The 15,396-nt window shown below is 43.0% G+C and overlaps 1 protein-coding gene across 1 annotated transcript in view; it reads left to right on the top strand.

The window, feature by feature from the left end:
* Positions 1–14,258, top strand: part of prkg2 (protein kinase cGMP-dependent 2) — a gene marked incomplete at both ends in the record, with an annotated part of 48,535 nt that extends 34,277 nt beyond the window's left edge. Inside the window, 7 exons of the mRNA XM_079250750.1 lie at positions 1,835–1,924; positions 2,056–2,197; positions 10,047–10,210; positions 10,360–10,482; positions 10,599–10,661; positions 11,746–11,812; positions 14,163–14,258. Of these exons, the coding sequence (XP_079106876.1) occupies positions 1,835–1,924; positions 2,056–2,197; positions 10,047–10,210; positions 10,360–10,482; positions 10,599–10,661; positions 11,746–11,812; positions 14,163–14,258 (745 nt within the window). The remainder of the gene's footprint in view (positions 1–1,834; positions 1,925–2,055; positions 2,198–10,046; positions 10,211–10,359; positions 10,483–10,598; positions 10,662–11,745; positions 11,813–14,162) is intronic.
* Positions 14,259–15,396: the final 1,138 nt, after the last annotated feature.

Here is a 15,396-nt window from a genome sequence, read left to right as displayed (position 1 = left end):
CTTCATTACTGATTTTAGACGATAAAATGTGAAGCAATAGTAGGGCTGGGCGATATGACGATATATATCCTTTGTACAATAGAAAATGTTGGTCGTTTCATGAGGCTTTATCGTTTACATCACGAAAAGGTGCTTTATTTTAGGTCAAGATGCGCTTTATGGCATGCACGCTGCAATATATAAACAAAGCTTGAGGAGACGGTAGCAGACGTGTTTCAGAGGATAATTCACTAAAAGATGACCAGACAACCCAACCGATGAGCTTGTTCCTAAAAGAAGAAAATTTCTGTTGCATGGATGCAGTTTGGATATAAAAAGACCGACGTGGAACCAACAATAGACTAGCTCACAGTCCCGACAACGGACTCCGACACAACTCATTTTATCACCTGCGCAGGAATCAAGACAATGAATACAGAATAAATACAGTCTGTAGCTGACCCTTGGTTCAACAATAAAAGGCTATGGAGAGTCCCATAGGGGTTATCACCAATATTTTAGGTCAAAAGTAGCATTCAGTGCTTTGCTTCATTTACTGTTGGCATGGCTAGTCGCTCCTGGCGTCGGATGATAAGTAGTTGAGGGTGGCTGGGATGGTTGAGTTTTCACTGTAGCTGACCCTTGGTTCAACAATAAAAGGCCGTGGAGAGTCCCATACTGGTGCTAGTTTTTATTGTGCACCGTGAAAACTAAAATACAAAGAATGACAAAAAAGACAACACACTGAAAGTACAAAATATAAAACCATCTTAGAAACATACAGTCACTCGCATTATCTACAAATATAACCCTTAAAAATAGAATGGCAACTAATCAAACAAATCTAACAATAATAAGGACAGTTTTAATAGACTTAAAACAACACCACACAATCCATCAATAAAATTGAACAAAAGTCTAAAATAAAATGTGGCACACCTCATTCCACTCCACCAAGGGAGCTTATTTAATCCCCAATTTAAACAGTTTATGAAAACATCCACCTCCTAGACACATCAAAGGGGAAACGTTTCAATCAGTAAAACAAAAGGAGGAGGAGGAGAGGAAGAATAAAACCCAACTTACTCAATCAGGAATCTAGGATTTGGAGGGACAGTCATTCCTCGGTAAGAGCTCAATTTGAGACGTGACCATCACCCTATGAAATGTGCTGCAGACGCCAAGGCAGTCATCAGCAAAATGAACAAGCAAGCTGAGAGGATGCACAACATAGATGTACCAGCTTGGCCTGATTACTTCTTCCTCTACTCTTACATCCACCAGTAGCATACAACTGCCTCCTAGTGGTAGGTCATAGCCGCAAACATTACAGTCATTTACAGAGTCAACGAGCATCAAGTGGAGGAGAAAGCTCATAATAAACTCCAGACCTAAACGCTGCAACAGGTATTTACCCGTGAAATGTCATAATATGAACAATATAAAATGAGCTATATCGGGATAAGAGATTTTGGTCATATCGCCGGTAGCGACAGAATTTGAGAATGAAGTTTGAAACCTAAATGACTCCATGAATTAGTACAAAACAACACGGTGGATGGTCTCACAGAGCAAAGCCTGGATACTACAAAACGGGCTAAACAAGTCCAGGTTGCTACAACCCCACCAGTCATCGTCTCAGTCCGTCAGCCCAGGTTTCCTGACACTGCAGTGGACTTGGTTAGAGCTCCAGCATAAGTTGCCATGGTGACAAAACCCTTTTAAAATGTGAATGAACTTCATGACAGCCGCAGTCGTGAACCGAACCTGAAACTAATCCTGCTTCACAGCAGACACCAGATCAGTCACTGCAGGATTCACTGAGCGTTTACTGAGCTGTGCCTCTTCTCTGCAGACTGTATCGCACCTTCAAGGACAACAGATATGTGTACATGCTGCTGGAGGCCTGTCTGGGTGGAGAAATCTGGAGTTTGCTCAGAGACAGGTGGGCCAGTCAAAGAGACGCCATATTTAGATTAGTTTAAACACCAGCGTTGCTGGTTTGCCGTCTCTGCATGCTGCTCAGCAAAGGATCTGATGTGGTTCGGCAGTCAGCTGTTTGATTTCCTCCTTTAGGGGGAGCTTTGATGAGCCCACCGCCAAATTCTGCATTGGCTGTGTGACAGAGGCTTTCGAGTATCTTCATCGTAAAGGTGTGCTCTACAGAGACCTGAAGCCGGAGAATCTTATGCTGGATGCAGAGGGATACATCAAACTGGTGAGTGCCCAGCAAGCAACTGGTCCACCAAAGCAAAAGGATGTCTTGAGCCATCCGTCTTTGCTTTATGTGTTTCCAGGAACAGGAAGTGCAGTGGTTTATTTTACTAAATATATCTCCAGGATTCTTTCCAAAGTTTGCACCTGAAGTCAGGTTCATGTCTCCGTCACACCTGATGCTCAGTCCAGTCCTGTTTTCTGCCTTTTTCCCTTCCTTATGGGTGTTTTTGCATCAGGACGGTCCACTTGACCCGGTTTGATTGGGGACTCGGTTCAGTTCTGGGGTGCAACATTATTCCAAAACCAGAATGTGTTCACGCTGCACTTCTAAACCAAATCAGGCCTTTTAAAATCCATCAGAGGCTTCAGTCGTAGTATGGGTCGGTCAGATCCTACCGGTCTGGTCGGTCAGATCCTACTGGTCTGGGTCAATCAGATCCTACTGGTCTGGGTCAATCAGATCCTACTGGTCTGGTCGGTCAGATCCTACTGGTCTGGTCGGTCAGATCCTACTGGTCTGGGTCAATCAGATCCTACTGGTCTGGTCAATCAGATCCTATTGGTCTGGGTCAATCAGATCCTACTGGTCTGGGTCAATCAGATCCTACTGGTGTAGTAAGATCCTACTGGTCTGGGTCAATCAGATCCTACTGGTCTGGTCGGTCAGATCCTACTGGTCTGGGTCAATCAGATCCTACTGGTCTGGTCGGTCAGATCCTATTGGTCTGGTCGGTCAGATCCTACTGGTCTGGGTCAATCAGATCCTACTGGTCTGGGTCAATCAGATCCTACCGGTCTGGTCGATCAGATCCTACTGGTCTGGGTCAATCAGATCCTACTGGTCTGGGTCAATCAGATCCTACTGGTCTGGGTCAATCAGATCCTACTGGTCTGGTCGGTCAGATCCTACTGGTCTGGGTCAATCAGATCCTACTGGTCTGGGTCAATCAGATCCTACCGGTCTGGTCGATCAGATCCTACTGGTCTGGGTCAATCAGATCCTACTGGTCTGGGTCAATCAGATCCTACTGGTCTGGGTCAATCAGATCCTACTGGTCTGGGTCAATCAGATCCTACTGGTCTGGTCGGTCAGATCCTACTGGTCTGGGTCAATCAGATCCTACTGGTCTGGTCGGTCAGATCCTATTGGTCTGGGTCAATCAGATCCTACTGGTCTGGTCGGTCAGATCCTACTGGTCTGGTCGGTCAGATCCTATTGGTCTGGGTCAATCAGATCCTACTGGTCTGGGTCAATCAGATCCTACTGGTGTAGTAAGACCCTACTGGTCTGGTCGGTCAGACCCTACTGATTTGGGTTTATTTGTTTTGTTTTTTTTTGTTTAAAAAAAAAAAAAAATCAATTTTAAAATTGTGAAGCAAAAAAATCCAGATTTTCAATTAGATTTTTCCATCCCTACAGTTTATTACAATCATTCAAAGTTTATCTGTTCAGGATCTGCAGGACATTACTCGAATGATCATAAAATGACTGGATATACATCACACAGGTGCAAATAAGAAATCAATCTAGGGTTGCCACCCACCCCGTAAAAAACAGAATCATCCTTTGACAGACAAATGTTGCGTCGCGGATTGAACCAACATGGGATGCACTTTGTTCCGTGTTTTCAGAACTTTCTAACAGGCTACACATGTCGGTCACACACATCAACACGCAATCTAAAAATAGTTAACTAAATAAAACACAGAAAATACAACAGCCAGTAAAAATGTCTTTTAGGACAAAGTCTGCGCAGGTCCCACCTCTTCCCCTCTTCGCCTGTGCCTCCTCAGAAGACCCGTGCCTTTTGAAATGTCTACTGTAGGCTAACCTGGTACTCTGTTGCAGGCTAACCTGGTACTCTGCTGCAGGCTAACCTGGTACTCTGCTGCAGGCTAACCTGGTACTCTACTGTAGGCTACCTGGCACTCTGCTGCAGGCTAACCTGGTACTCTGTTGCAGGCTAACCTGGTACTCTGCTGCAGGCTAACCTGGTACTCTGCTGCAGGCTAACCTGGTACTCTGCTGCAGGCTAACCTGGTACTCTGCTGCAGGCTAACCTGGTACTCTGCTGCAGGCTAACCTGGTACTCTGCTGCAGGCTAACCTGGCACTCTACTGTAGGCTACCTGGCACTCTGCTGCAGGCTAACCTGGTACTCTGCTGCAGGCTAACCTGGTACTCTACTGTAGGCTACCTGGTACTCTACGTCCTCAAAACCAAAGCACTGCTAAACAGACGTGAGTGAGAAGAGGTGTGTTCTTGGCTGCAGCGTCAGTGAAGAGGTTTACAAGGCAAATTTTACAATGACTGCAGTCGCAGGACCTTGTACTGTCTTACTGTCTGATCTAACAGCATCAGGAGAATATAATTTATTTATATGCTGTACTAGCCAATATAAATTGCCATTAAAAACATACTTTAATGAATGAAAAGTTAATAAATACACACAATAAACATTTACCATTAAATTATTGGCTTTGCATTTCCTACATTAAAATGTTCAGAGCTTTATGTGTCATTTTTTTTAATGGAATCCATGTTCAATGATCATGGTGTCTGCATCAACGTTCGGATTCCCAGGTCTGTAGAGAAGCTTGAATGAGAATGTTGACAGGGCTGCCAGCCATCGGTAGCTTGTTGCATCCAGTTTTGCCGAGGTCAATACATAAGTTAGCGGGTTGCTATCGGTCACAACAGTGAACTGATTGACATACAGATAATCAGCAAATTTTTCAGTGACTGACCATTTCAGCGCCACAAATTCCAATTTATAGGATAGGAACTTTCGCTCCGCGATAGCCCTCTGCTCGCATTTCCAATTGCTCTCAACTGACCCTCCTGCTGTTGATACAGAACTGCACCAAGTCCAGTGGTGCTGGCATCAGTGTGGAGCACATACGGTTTCTGAGGGCCTGCAAAACCTAACACAGGAGCTGTGGTAAGTTTGTCGATCACCATCTCAAATGCTTGTTGGCAAGCGGAAGTCCATCGCTCACCAAAAGACTCTTTTGGGTCTCTGTATCCTTTCAATCTCTGTTTTGGTCTGACCCTCTTTTGGGAAGGTGGGTAGCCAGACGTTAGATCATGGAGTCGCTTCACAATGTTGGAGTAGCCTTTAATAAACCTCCTGTAATACCTGGCAAACCCAACTAAAGATCTTAATTCTCGCAAGTTCTTTGGGATTGGCCAAGTTTTAGAACTGACATTCCTTGAGACGGAAGAGCACTTTCATCAGCCTGTCTTAATGCTCTTCAAGGGTCTTTGAGAAAATGATGAGGTCATCAAGAAACACCAATACTCCCTTCAGGTGCATGTCTCCCATGCATTTCTCCATCAGCCTTTGAAACGCGCTTGGTGCATTTGTCACTCCTTGAGGCATCCTGTTGAATTCCCAGAAGTTGAGTGGGCATTCAAAAGCTTTTTTTTTTTTAGTTTGTCTGCCTCTGACTTCTGATAGAAGGCAGATTTTTAATCAAGCACAGAAAACCACTGAGAGCCGTTCAGTGCACAGAATGTGTCCTCTAGCTTAGCGAGAGCATATGCATCCTTGATGGTCTGGAGATTTAGGCGTCTATAGTTGATGCAGCGCCCGGACCTGGCCATTCTTCTTCCCTATCGCCACGACTGGTGATGCAAATGGGGAATCAGACTCCCTGATTATTCCTGCATCAAGGAGCTCCTGAATGTGGTTTTGAACTGCCTCAATATCCAGAGGGTGGATTGGTCAGCGACGTTGTTTGAAGGGAGTGTTGTCTGATAGCCTTATGTGATGTGTTACCTTATCTGTTCGGCCAAAATCTGTGTCATGCTGTGCGAACACATCACTCATACCATTGAGCTTATCTGTGATGCGTTCTTTCCATTCAGGTGGTATTGGGGATTCACCAAAGTTAAAGCTCAAGGTGGATCTTTGTTCTGCTGCTGCTGCTGTCTTTTGAGATGGCTCAGCAAGCTCTGCTACATTGTGCTGCTTAAAACAAGATGGGGAATGACAATATCATGATCTGATTCATTACAAATTCTGACTGGTTGTTTATGGGGGGAGGTCAACCAGGGTGGCTTTTACGAACAAACCACCAGATAAGGAGGGTAAGTCTAGGTGCTCAATCAAAACAGATTTTTCCCTCTGGAATCCATGCACAGGTGAAGTTCCCTCAAGTATGACAGTTTTTCCAGCTTGAATGACTTGGGAACACTTTCCTATCAGCTTTACAGTACCATGGGGCTCAGGACATGCCTTCTGTTTGTGTTTTACTTCAAGTATTCTAAGGACAACCCGGTAACCATGTGGGACAGGCTGATGTGTTATTCTAGTTTTGGAACAGATGTTGTAGAGGTGTTTGTGCCCATAAGTACTAGAGGTTCTGTAATGGTATTAAGGTCAGGAACAACTAGGACAAGTGTACTTACTTCAACTGGTGTACCAACAAATTCTTTTGGGAAAGTGACAGCTCAATGTATCCCAAATAGGGAACAGACTACCCTGCAGCTCCCTCTACCAGGAGGTCATGAAGTGACTTGATCTCCTGCTCTGGGAGGTGTTGTTCATAAAATGACTTTGGTACTGTTGTTACTTGTGAACCTGTGTCAAGTAAAAAGCTAACTTCTTCATCTTTTATGTTCACAATAGCTGTACTTTTGGTACCTACTAATTTCATTAGGAAATGTGAAAGGGAGACTACTTCTTGGTTGTTCTATGCTGGTCCTTGCTTGTGAGTTGGTTATGGCATTTATAGCTGAGGGACATTGATTCATCTCAGCCCCTGTCTGTCCCACCACAGGAGCTGTTTGTTTAAATGTCCACTGCGGTTGGTTTCCATCTCCCACTCACTTTGTTTCTTTTCAAACTATTTTTGCTTTTCAGCCACCAAGGTGGGGTTTGGCGCATCAGTGCATGATGAAGAGATATGCCCATCCTCTCCGCACCTAAAGCAGTACCAGGGCAGAGGCCTGTTCACCAGTTTTGTTCTTGTTTGGGTTTGCACATTTGCATTTGTTTTTCCTGGTGCTCGGCTCTAGGCTTTTGGTGCAGCTGCTTTTTTTTTTTTTTAATCAGCTCTTCTCTTCTCTGACATGAAAGAGGTCAACTGACTCTGTAGGGTGGCAACTTGCTTCACAAGATCCTCTGTAGTACTGGAACAACCCTCCAGTTTCTCCTTGGGGTCTGCGTATGCACATGCCCTCTGAGACTGAATTTGGACACATCGTTTTGTGGTACTAAGATGTTTCTTCATGTGGCTGGCTTTTGCTTGCCGCCGGTCTTCCTCTGTCTGCAATATCAGCAAGAGCTCTGCAAAAGAAGGGGGACTGCCTTTTGCCTGTTCGAGTTGCAGAGTAGAAAGCAGAGCGCTATCCCAATACCCTCTACAGAATTGTTTTAGAAGGTGTTTGTCTATTTCTTTTGTTCCAAACCCACCCCTTTTTACCACCAGGTTCAATAGCTACCTGTAACCTATGAAGGTAAGTACAAGGGCTTTCCCCTGGATCTTGGAATGTGTTTAAAAATCGAACAAAGAGCTCTTCTCAAAGCAGGGTCTCCACAACTTCCCTGGTGATCTGAAGCGGAAGCATATTAGAGTCATTTAGCAGTAACTCAGTATGTGAACACCAGGTGTCATAATATATCTCGTTATTAGGTCTGGGAGTCTTTCCAGAGAAGGATCAGATCCTCAGTTGGGACTGGAACTGAGGACTGAGCATTTCGCTCCTCACAATGTGCTCAACTACAACCTTTTGAATTTCAGGTGGATTTTCTGAAAGGGAAGGAGGACTACCCCCACTGTTAACTGGGATTGTGCCAGTTGGAAAGTGTCCATTATCTCTATAAGAGGTGTCTGAGAATGAGAGAAAAGTATTCTTCTCATTTGAGGGTATGGTCTGCTGGGTCTCAGTGAGGGTTTCTGAAATGGTAAGAGGAACTTCCTCTACTACAGAACCCATAGCATTGATGTCTTTACTAATCTGGGACATCACTTCTTTGAGCATGTGTCTGTACTCAGCACCACTCAGTTTAGCTAAGGCCTTAAGATCAGACAGGTAAGTTTTGGTGATGCTACCACTGATTACAGTCTGGTAGACACTGCTCAGAGCTCTGATGTTACAAAAAACAGATGGGTCGTCTTGCAACATGTGTTTGTATATCCACCCAATGTTTCTATAGCTGTACCATATGAATACTCAACAATCAGCTTTTGATAAATTTCTGATTTATCAGCATCAACTATAATGGTTCTATTGACAGAGCAATATTTCTTGAGGAAGTCAAGGACCTATTCTTGGTCTTCTGTATCAATTAGTCCACTAACAATAACTGAGTTTGGGATTTTAACACCCTTGTACAAAATCCATATTTGACATGGGTTCAATACTGAGGTTCAAACCAACTGGCTCCTGGCTGGCTCGCCAGATCTTGAACCCTTCTTACTATGTAATAATGAAGTAACAGGCGACTTAGGATGGTAATATCTGGTGCAGATCCAGTCAGAAGCACCTCAGTTCCAGGTCAAGTGTAACTCCTGATCCACAAAGTCACTAGGGGGGACAAAAAAACCTGACCTACGGCTTGGCCAGAGGAAATCCAAGAGCTCATTACATTCACATTCCGTAATCTTGTAAATTATCACCAATCATTATCATTCCATGTTATAATTGGTTCTTGAATCATGTTCTCTAGTAAAGTTAAGTTTTACAACAAAACTACATCAACATCAGATCAAAGTATTTATAGTAGTCAACCATAAATATATCTTAAAGTGCCTTTTTTCCCCAAGTACTTCAAGCACTCAAGGATATCACTACTAAAACTAGTGACAATTCACACAACACATAAACACAAATAATAACATCTGTTTACCAACAAGAGGAACATTCATAGTGACCTTGAGGTATTAATAAGGCTCTGTGTGCTCTATTATCCCTCCCTGCACCTGTAACAGTGGGGGAATGCATTAAAAATGAACCCCAGAATCACCATGACAAGAGACACACAGTAAATAATTAAACAATTCAACATAAATTTGTGAAAATATTGTAAACTAATTTATTTTTGCAAGGCAAGCTGTGTATGTAGCACCAGGCACCCATGTTAGGGCAGTGGCTAGGCTAGTTTTAGCAGAGAATCAAGCAGCTATCACAGCCATTTAGCCGCCTTTCTGAATTATAGCTTGTCGCTCATCCTATTTTCCACATAAACAGTTGTTTCACAAGTAACTGATCAGGTTTCACAGTTTCACTCACCATTGAGACAACGATTTGGTCTCTCTTTGCGGACTGTGCCTGATCTGCGGCAGTCATCTGCTGTACACGCTACACTACGAGGCGTAAACACAACAATATAGTCATCATAAGATGTTTAACATACTAAATAATCAATAAAATTCGGTTTTGGGGAGTATTTAAGTCTCTTACCCTGTGGATGGTAATCAATTCTGAATCAGGTAAGTAAGATCCAGCCATACACCTTATCAATATCAGGAAGTAGCAAACAGGAAGTGAAGGTGGAACTTGATCACCTGAGACTCTGGAGCTCACTAATTGGCCAGTGCCTCACAGAGGAGCATGGGAAATGTAGTGATAATGGTTCTTCAAGGTAAAAATCATTTTATGCATTTAAATACTGTACAGCAGAAATATTTATTTAAAGGTTTCTGTTCACCTTAGTAAAGAGATTATTACAAAGCCTGGTTACACCCCGGTCTCATGAAGGTTACAGATATTTGCATCATCTTAAGGCCTAAATCTCTCTTTTAGATTAAGGTATATGTTACATTTGCCTTAAATACACCTAACTGCTTTTTTTTCTAAAAAGGTTGTTTTAGAGGTGACCATAAATCCCACTTTAATCCCAGGTCGACTTTGGTTTTGCAAAGAAGATCAGATGTGGCCAGAAGACTTGGACCTTCTGTGGCACACCGGAGTACGTAGCTCCAGAGATAATCCTCAACAAAGGCCACAACTTCAGCGTGGACTTTTGGTCCCTGGGCATCCTGGTGTTCGAGCTGCTCACTGGCAGGTCAGTGGATGTGGCCGTCTGTTTCCAGTCTGCAGCCACTTGATTGGTTTATAATTATCTTTGGTCTTATCACTTCAATCAAGCAGATGGTTTGCTATATTTACTGCTTGCTCAGAGGAAAAAAGCATTAAATCTTGTTAACCCCGCAGTCCTCCATTCTCCGGAAGTGACCAGATGATGACGTACACTTTCATCCTGAAAGGCATCGAGAAGATGGACTTCCCAAAGAAGATCAGCAGGAGGCCCGAGGACCTTATACGCAAACTGTGCAGGTAAATCATCAGGGACAGAGCAACTAACCATGTTTTATGCCTCCGTGTTTACAGCAAGCAGCTGAAAGAGATGTAGCCAACATCTCCAAACATAAAAGTACTGAATTACATTGCAGGAAGAATCCGTCAGAGCGGCTGGGCAATCTCAAAAATGGAATAACCGACATCAAGAAGCACAGGTAAGGAGATTACATGTGGAAATTAGTGCTGATTGAACATTATGGATGTAGGTCCACACTTTATGACCAGGAAATGAGATAATCACTGAACACACACTGCAAGAGCAGTGGGATGGTAAATAAACATCCAACACTTATTACATTTGACTGCAGTAGAACTTGTTTTACTTTGTGTTTATTGACAAGCTGAAGGCCAACAGAGAGATACAGGAAGCTACACAACAAGAATATGGATCACAGCTGGAAACTTTAGCTTTTTAAATGTGATTTTTTTCGCTCTCTCCATTGGAGTCAGACTAAAGAAAATGAGTAAAGGTAACAAAGGCTCATTTTAAACATTTTCAACTCTATTTTAGTCTCTTCACTTCAACATTCAACCAATTTCACCACATTTAAACGCCACCTTCACCTTTAAATACCACCACAAATAAACTTCAGTCATAGGATAATTTCCACTGAGGCTTCAACAAGCAGATTTTATTCATCTACAACTGTCTTGTACTCATTTAAGTTCAACTTTCAGGCATTTTTACTACATTTACGCAGCATTTTAAGCTTCAACACTTGCACTACTTGCTTCAGCTTCATAATCACTTCAGGTAAAGCTTTAACAAGTACAGTATATTTCAACAATGTTGAACTTTCTTTCACACATTTTTCAGCTTTTAACCGTTTTCAACACTTTGAAACACAATTTTCCACTCTTTTCAGCTCAACTTTCAGCCATTTTCACAATGTTTAAACATCATTTTTTGATTTAAATACTTCTTTTAAGCTTCTTTTCATTTTAGGCTTCTTCAGCATTACAGTTAAAACACATTAAAAGCATTCACACTATTGTGCTGCAAAAACAGCTTTTTTTGTTTACGGATACGGATCACAGCTGGAAGGTTTAGCTTTTTAAATGTGGTGCTGACATCAGGACGTTAAAATGGTTTGTACTTTTCATACTGGACCGACTTTCAGTCAGAAGCCAAGCAGCTGTGTCAGCAGGTTTTCACTCCCTCCAGTGGAGTCAGACTCAAAGAAAAATGACTAAATATGCTTATTATATTTCTATATGGTGTGTGTGATGTGTCTGAAGGTGGTTTAATGGCTTCAACTGGGAGGGGCTGAAGGCACGGACGTTAACGTCGCCACTGAAGAGAGAGGTGAGCGCAGATGTCTGTTTAGTCTTATAAGAGTCTCAGAGCCATAGAAACGTACAGACACACATTAGATAAACACCAGACACGATATTGTGTGTGTAGTAGATCTCTGTTTACTTGTTTGCAAACAGAATTAGTGAATCAGTTAATCACATGGACAACTTGAAGGGGCCTAATTAAAAACTGCTACAAATATGTTTTTTTAATTTACTTTTATTTTTTTTATAATATGTTGTGATGAGTCATAAATGCCAATGAATACCATGGCAGGGCCGAATTTTACATTTACACTTAAGTCGGTGTGCAGAACAGAATAGGAGCACCGCAAAGCAGGATGGGAAATATGCAAACGAGCCACAAAAAGGGCCAATCACAGCAACTGCTACTGAACCTCGCAGGAAAAGGTGCGCCGAAACCCAAACAGCTTCTGCAGGAGGGCGTCCAGCAGAGTTAAAGAAGGGAAAAGAAGTGAAATAAGTGCAGGTGGACAGAAGGCAGTGAGGTTTATCTCATCATGACCACGACTGTGAGGCTACAACCAGCCAGCGCAGTAAAGACCTGCTGCACCGCTTTTCCTAGGGAAGCCGATAGATCCGTGTTTCCATGACAACTCTTGATGAGCTGCAGGGAACTTCAGCGTCAGAGTTTTACTGTGGAAAGTGTCTTAGTGCCGCCTGGAGAAGTAAGTTATCAGAGTAAAAACGCGTAGCTTTGCAGCCCGCAGCCATTCTACCCTCATGCGGCAGGCGGCCACCGGCCAGTCTGGTCCACAGGACAACCTGGACCACCGACCGTTCTGTGATTCCACCAGTTCAGTCCTGTGTGCAGACACAAGAGTCCTGGCTGGTGGAAACACAGCCGCCAATCCGCGCCAGTGGACTTGTTACTGGTACAATGCTGACAGGTCGGATGAACAGAAATCAGTGTGATTTTGTGTTGTCATTGCTGCATCATTACTGGAGAACTTTTCCTGCAACAGCGATGCGATTCAGCAGAAATCTCTGAACCTGTTATCAAACCGTTCCACCAGGACGCCAAAACATAAAAACAGAAATCAGCTATGAAACATTTTTTTCATATCCTGTATATCTTCATCCTCTGCCTGTTGGTAGTGGAAAACTTTTCTTTTCCTGCCTCTTGCATCACATTTATTAGCAGGCAAACCGTTTTCAATGATTTTATCCAACATAAAGCACTTTCACACCATTTACTTGATATAAAGAACTTTATAAATAAGAAGAATTATTATTCATTGTTATAGTTTTTCTTTGATCGCAGCAATTGGTCTTCAGTTACACCCTCTGCCTAATCAAAGCTCTCTTAGAGCATTGATGCAAGTCAGAGCATTTAGTCATGTAGATATGACAACGACGACCTGCTGAAGATCAAATTGAGCATCAGAATGAAAACGTGGCAAGGTGTTGGTCTGATTTTACTGGTATTTTCACACACAACCATCTCCAGTGGTTCCAGAGAAGAGAAAACATCCAGATGTTGATGTCAGAGGTCAGAGGAGAATGGTCAGACTGGTTGGAGATGATGGAAAGACAACAGGAAGTCCAGTCAGCACTGGTTCCAACCAGAACATCATCTCTGAACACACAACCCGTCCAGCCTGGAAGCAGATGGTCTCCAGCAGCAGAAGACCACAGCGGGTTCCCTCCTGTCAGTAAGAACAGGAAACTGAGGCTACAATTCCCACAGACTCACCAGAACTGGACAATAGAAGATGGAGAAACGTTGCTGGTCTGATGAGTCTCCAGTTCAGCTCCACATTCACATGGTAGGATCAGAATCTGCTGGAAACATCATGACAACATGGATCCATCCTGCCGTCAGGATCAACGCTTCAGGCTGCTGCTGCTGGAATGGTGGGGGGAGGTTTTCTGGTCCCAGTTTGGTCCCCTTAGTACCAGTATGACATGGTTTAACCTCCACAGCCTACCTGAGTCCTGCTGCTGACCATGTCCATCCCTTTCTGAGCACAGTGGAGCATCTTCTGATGGAAACTTCCAGCAGGATGATGCACCATGTCACAAAGCTCACATCATCTCCACCATGACGATGAGTTCACTGTCCTCCAACGGCTCCACAGTCACCAGATCTACATCCAGCAGAGCAGCTTTGGGAGATTCTCATCATGATGTGTGATGCTTCATGTCAACATGGAGAAGATCTCTGAGGAACGTTTCCACCTGTTGGATCTGTAACACCAAGAATTTAAGTAGTTGTGAAGGCAAAAAAGGCCAACCTTGTACTATCAAGGTGGACCTGATAAAGTGACTGATGTCCTGAACTTATGTTTGGCAAGTGCTAACTTTTTCCTCTCTCCTCATCTTTTCCTCTTCAACAGCTCACAGGACCCACAGATCACAGTTATTTTGACAAGTACCCTCCAGATGAGGACACCCCCCCCGAAGAGTTGTCTGGTTGGGACATGGACTTCTGAAAACTCTGCTCCATTTTCCTGTTATTTCCCTTCCATTTTCCTGCTGATGACGAAACCTTGTTGGGCAAACTGGATCTTCTGGTGGCTACATATGACTGTTAGCTAAAGACGAGGCCATGGGGGAACTTACTGTCCAGTTAACACACCAACAATTAAACAGATGTGGGAGAATTTTCCCTTGACTGTGAAGTTAAACTACAGGTTAAGTAACCACCACTGCCCCTATGGCTGATAAATCTCTGATACTCTCGCTAGTCAAAGACTAACAATGGTTTGTTAGTATTAAAGCTAACCTCAAGATAACAAGTTATTGGGGTTTTTATCCATAAACTGACTGTGAAAAGTGGGAAACTACATAGTCCAGTACTTCTTGCTGCCTTATATTTGAAGTAAAACCATCTGGAACCTTCTGGGATCCCGGACAAGCCCCCACTGGAATCACAACCTGGTTCCTTAAACCACAACATGAAAGGCTGATCAGGGTGTTACTTAAAAAAATGTTTCAAAGTTCACAACGAAAAGAACTAAAGTAGAAGAAGATGGTGATATTCAACTTGCAAGTCTCACAAGTTATGCCTTATATCCACATTTAATCAGGTGGAGCCAATTAAGCTAATTATGACAATAAGTCCCGTCCATTATCAGCTGCTGTGGTTTTTAAAAAAAAATATGGATCATCTTTTTCCCCACTCAGTTCCTTTAACTTGTATTTATGTATAAACTCTTAATAGGTGCAAATATATTTAAAGTCAGTATGAGGACGGTAAGCGTGCGAAGCTCTCTCTCTTGTTGCATTACATTCACTCTACAGCTTCTTTATCTATTCCACAGGCAAAAATCAATTAATTTTAATATGTTCTCTGCAATCACAAAGTTTGTCATACGCAAAACAAGTGTTTATATCCATTTAGCGTTTAGTTAACAACTTTAACATGTCCTACCCTTCAGCAGGTGGTCATAAGCTTTGCAGAAACACAAACTTCTGTTTGGAAAGCTTCCCTCTGAGCTCCACTCTTCCCGGGACAACTGCCTCTACTCTCACCGAACATTTTAAATTTCCAGCAACAACTCAAACAATGTGAGCTTTGGACACAAGAGAGGCCTTCCATGGTGTTTTCTGATACTTGTAACAAAAATC

The sequence above is a fragment of the Telmatherina bonti genome (genome assembly GCF_933228915.1).
Source record: "Telmatherina bonti genome assembly, chromosome: 13".
Classification (NCBI taxonomy): domain Eukaryota; kingdom Metazoa; phylum Chordata; class Actinopteri; order Atheriniformes; family Telmatherinidae; genus Telmatherina; species Telmatherina bonti.
The sequence above is the reverse complement of the archived record's forward strand: the minus strand, read 5'-3'. Positions and strand labels throughout refer to the sequence as shown.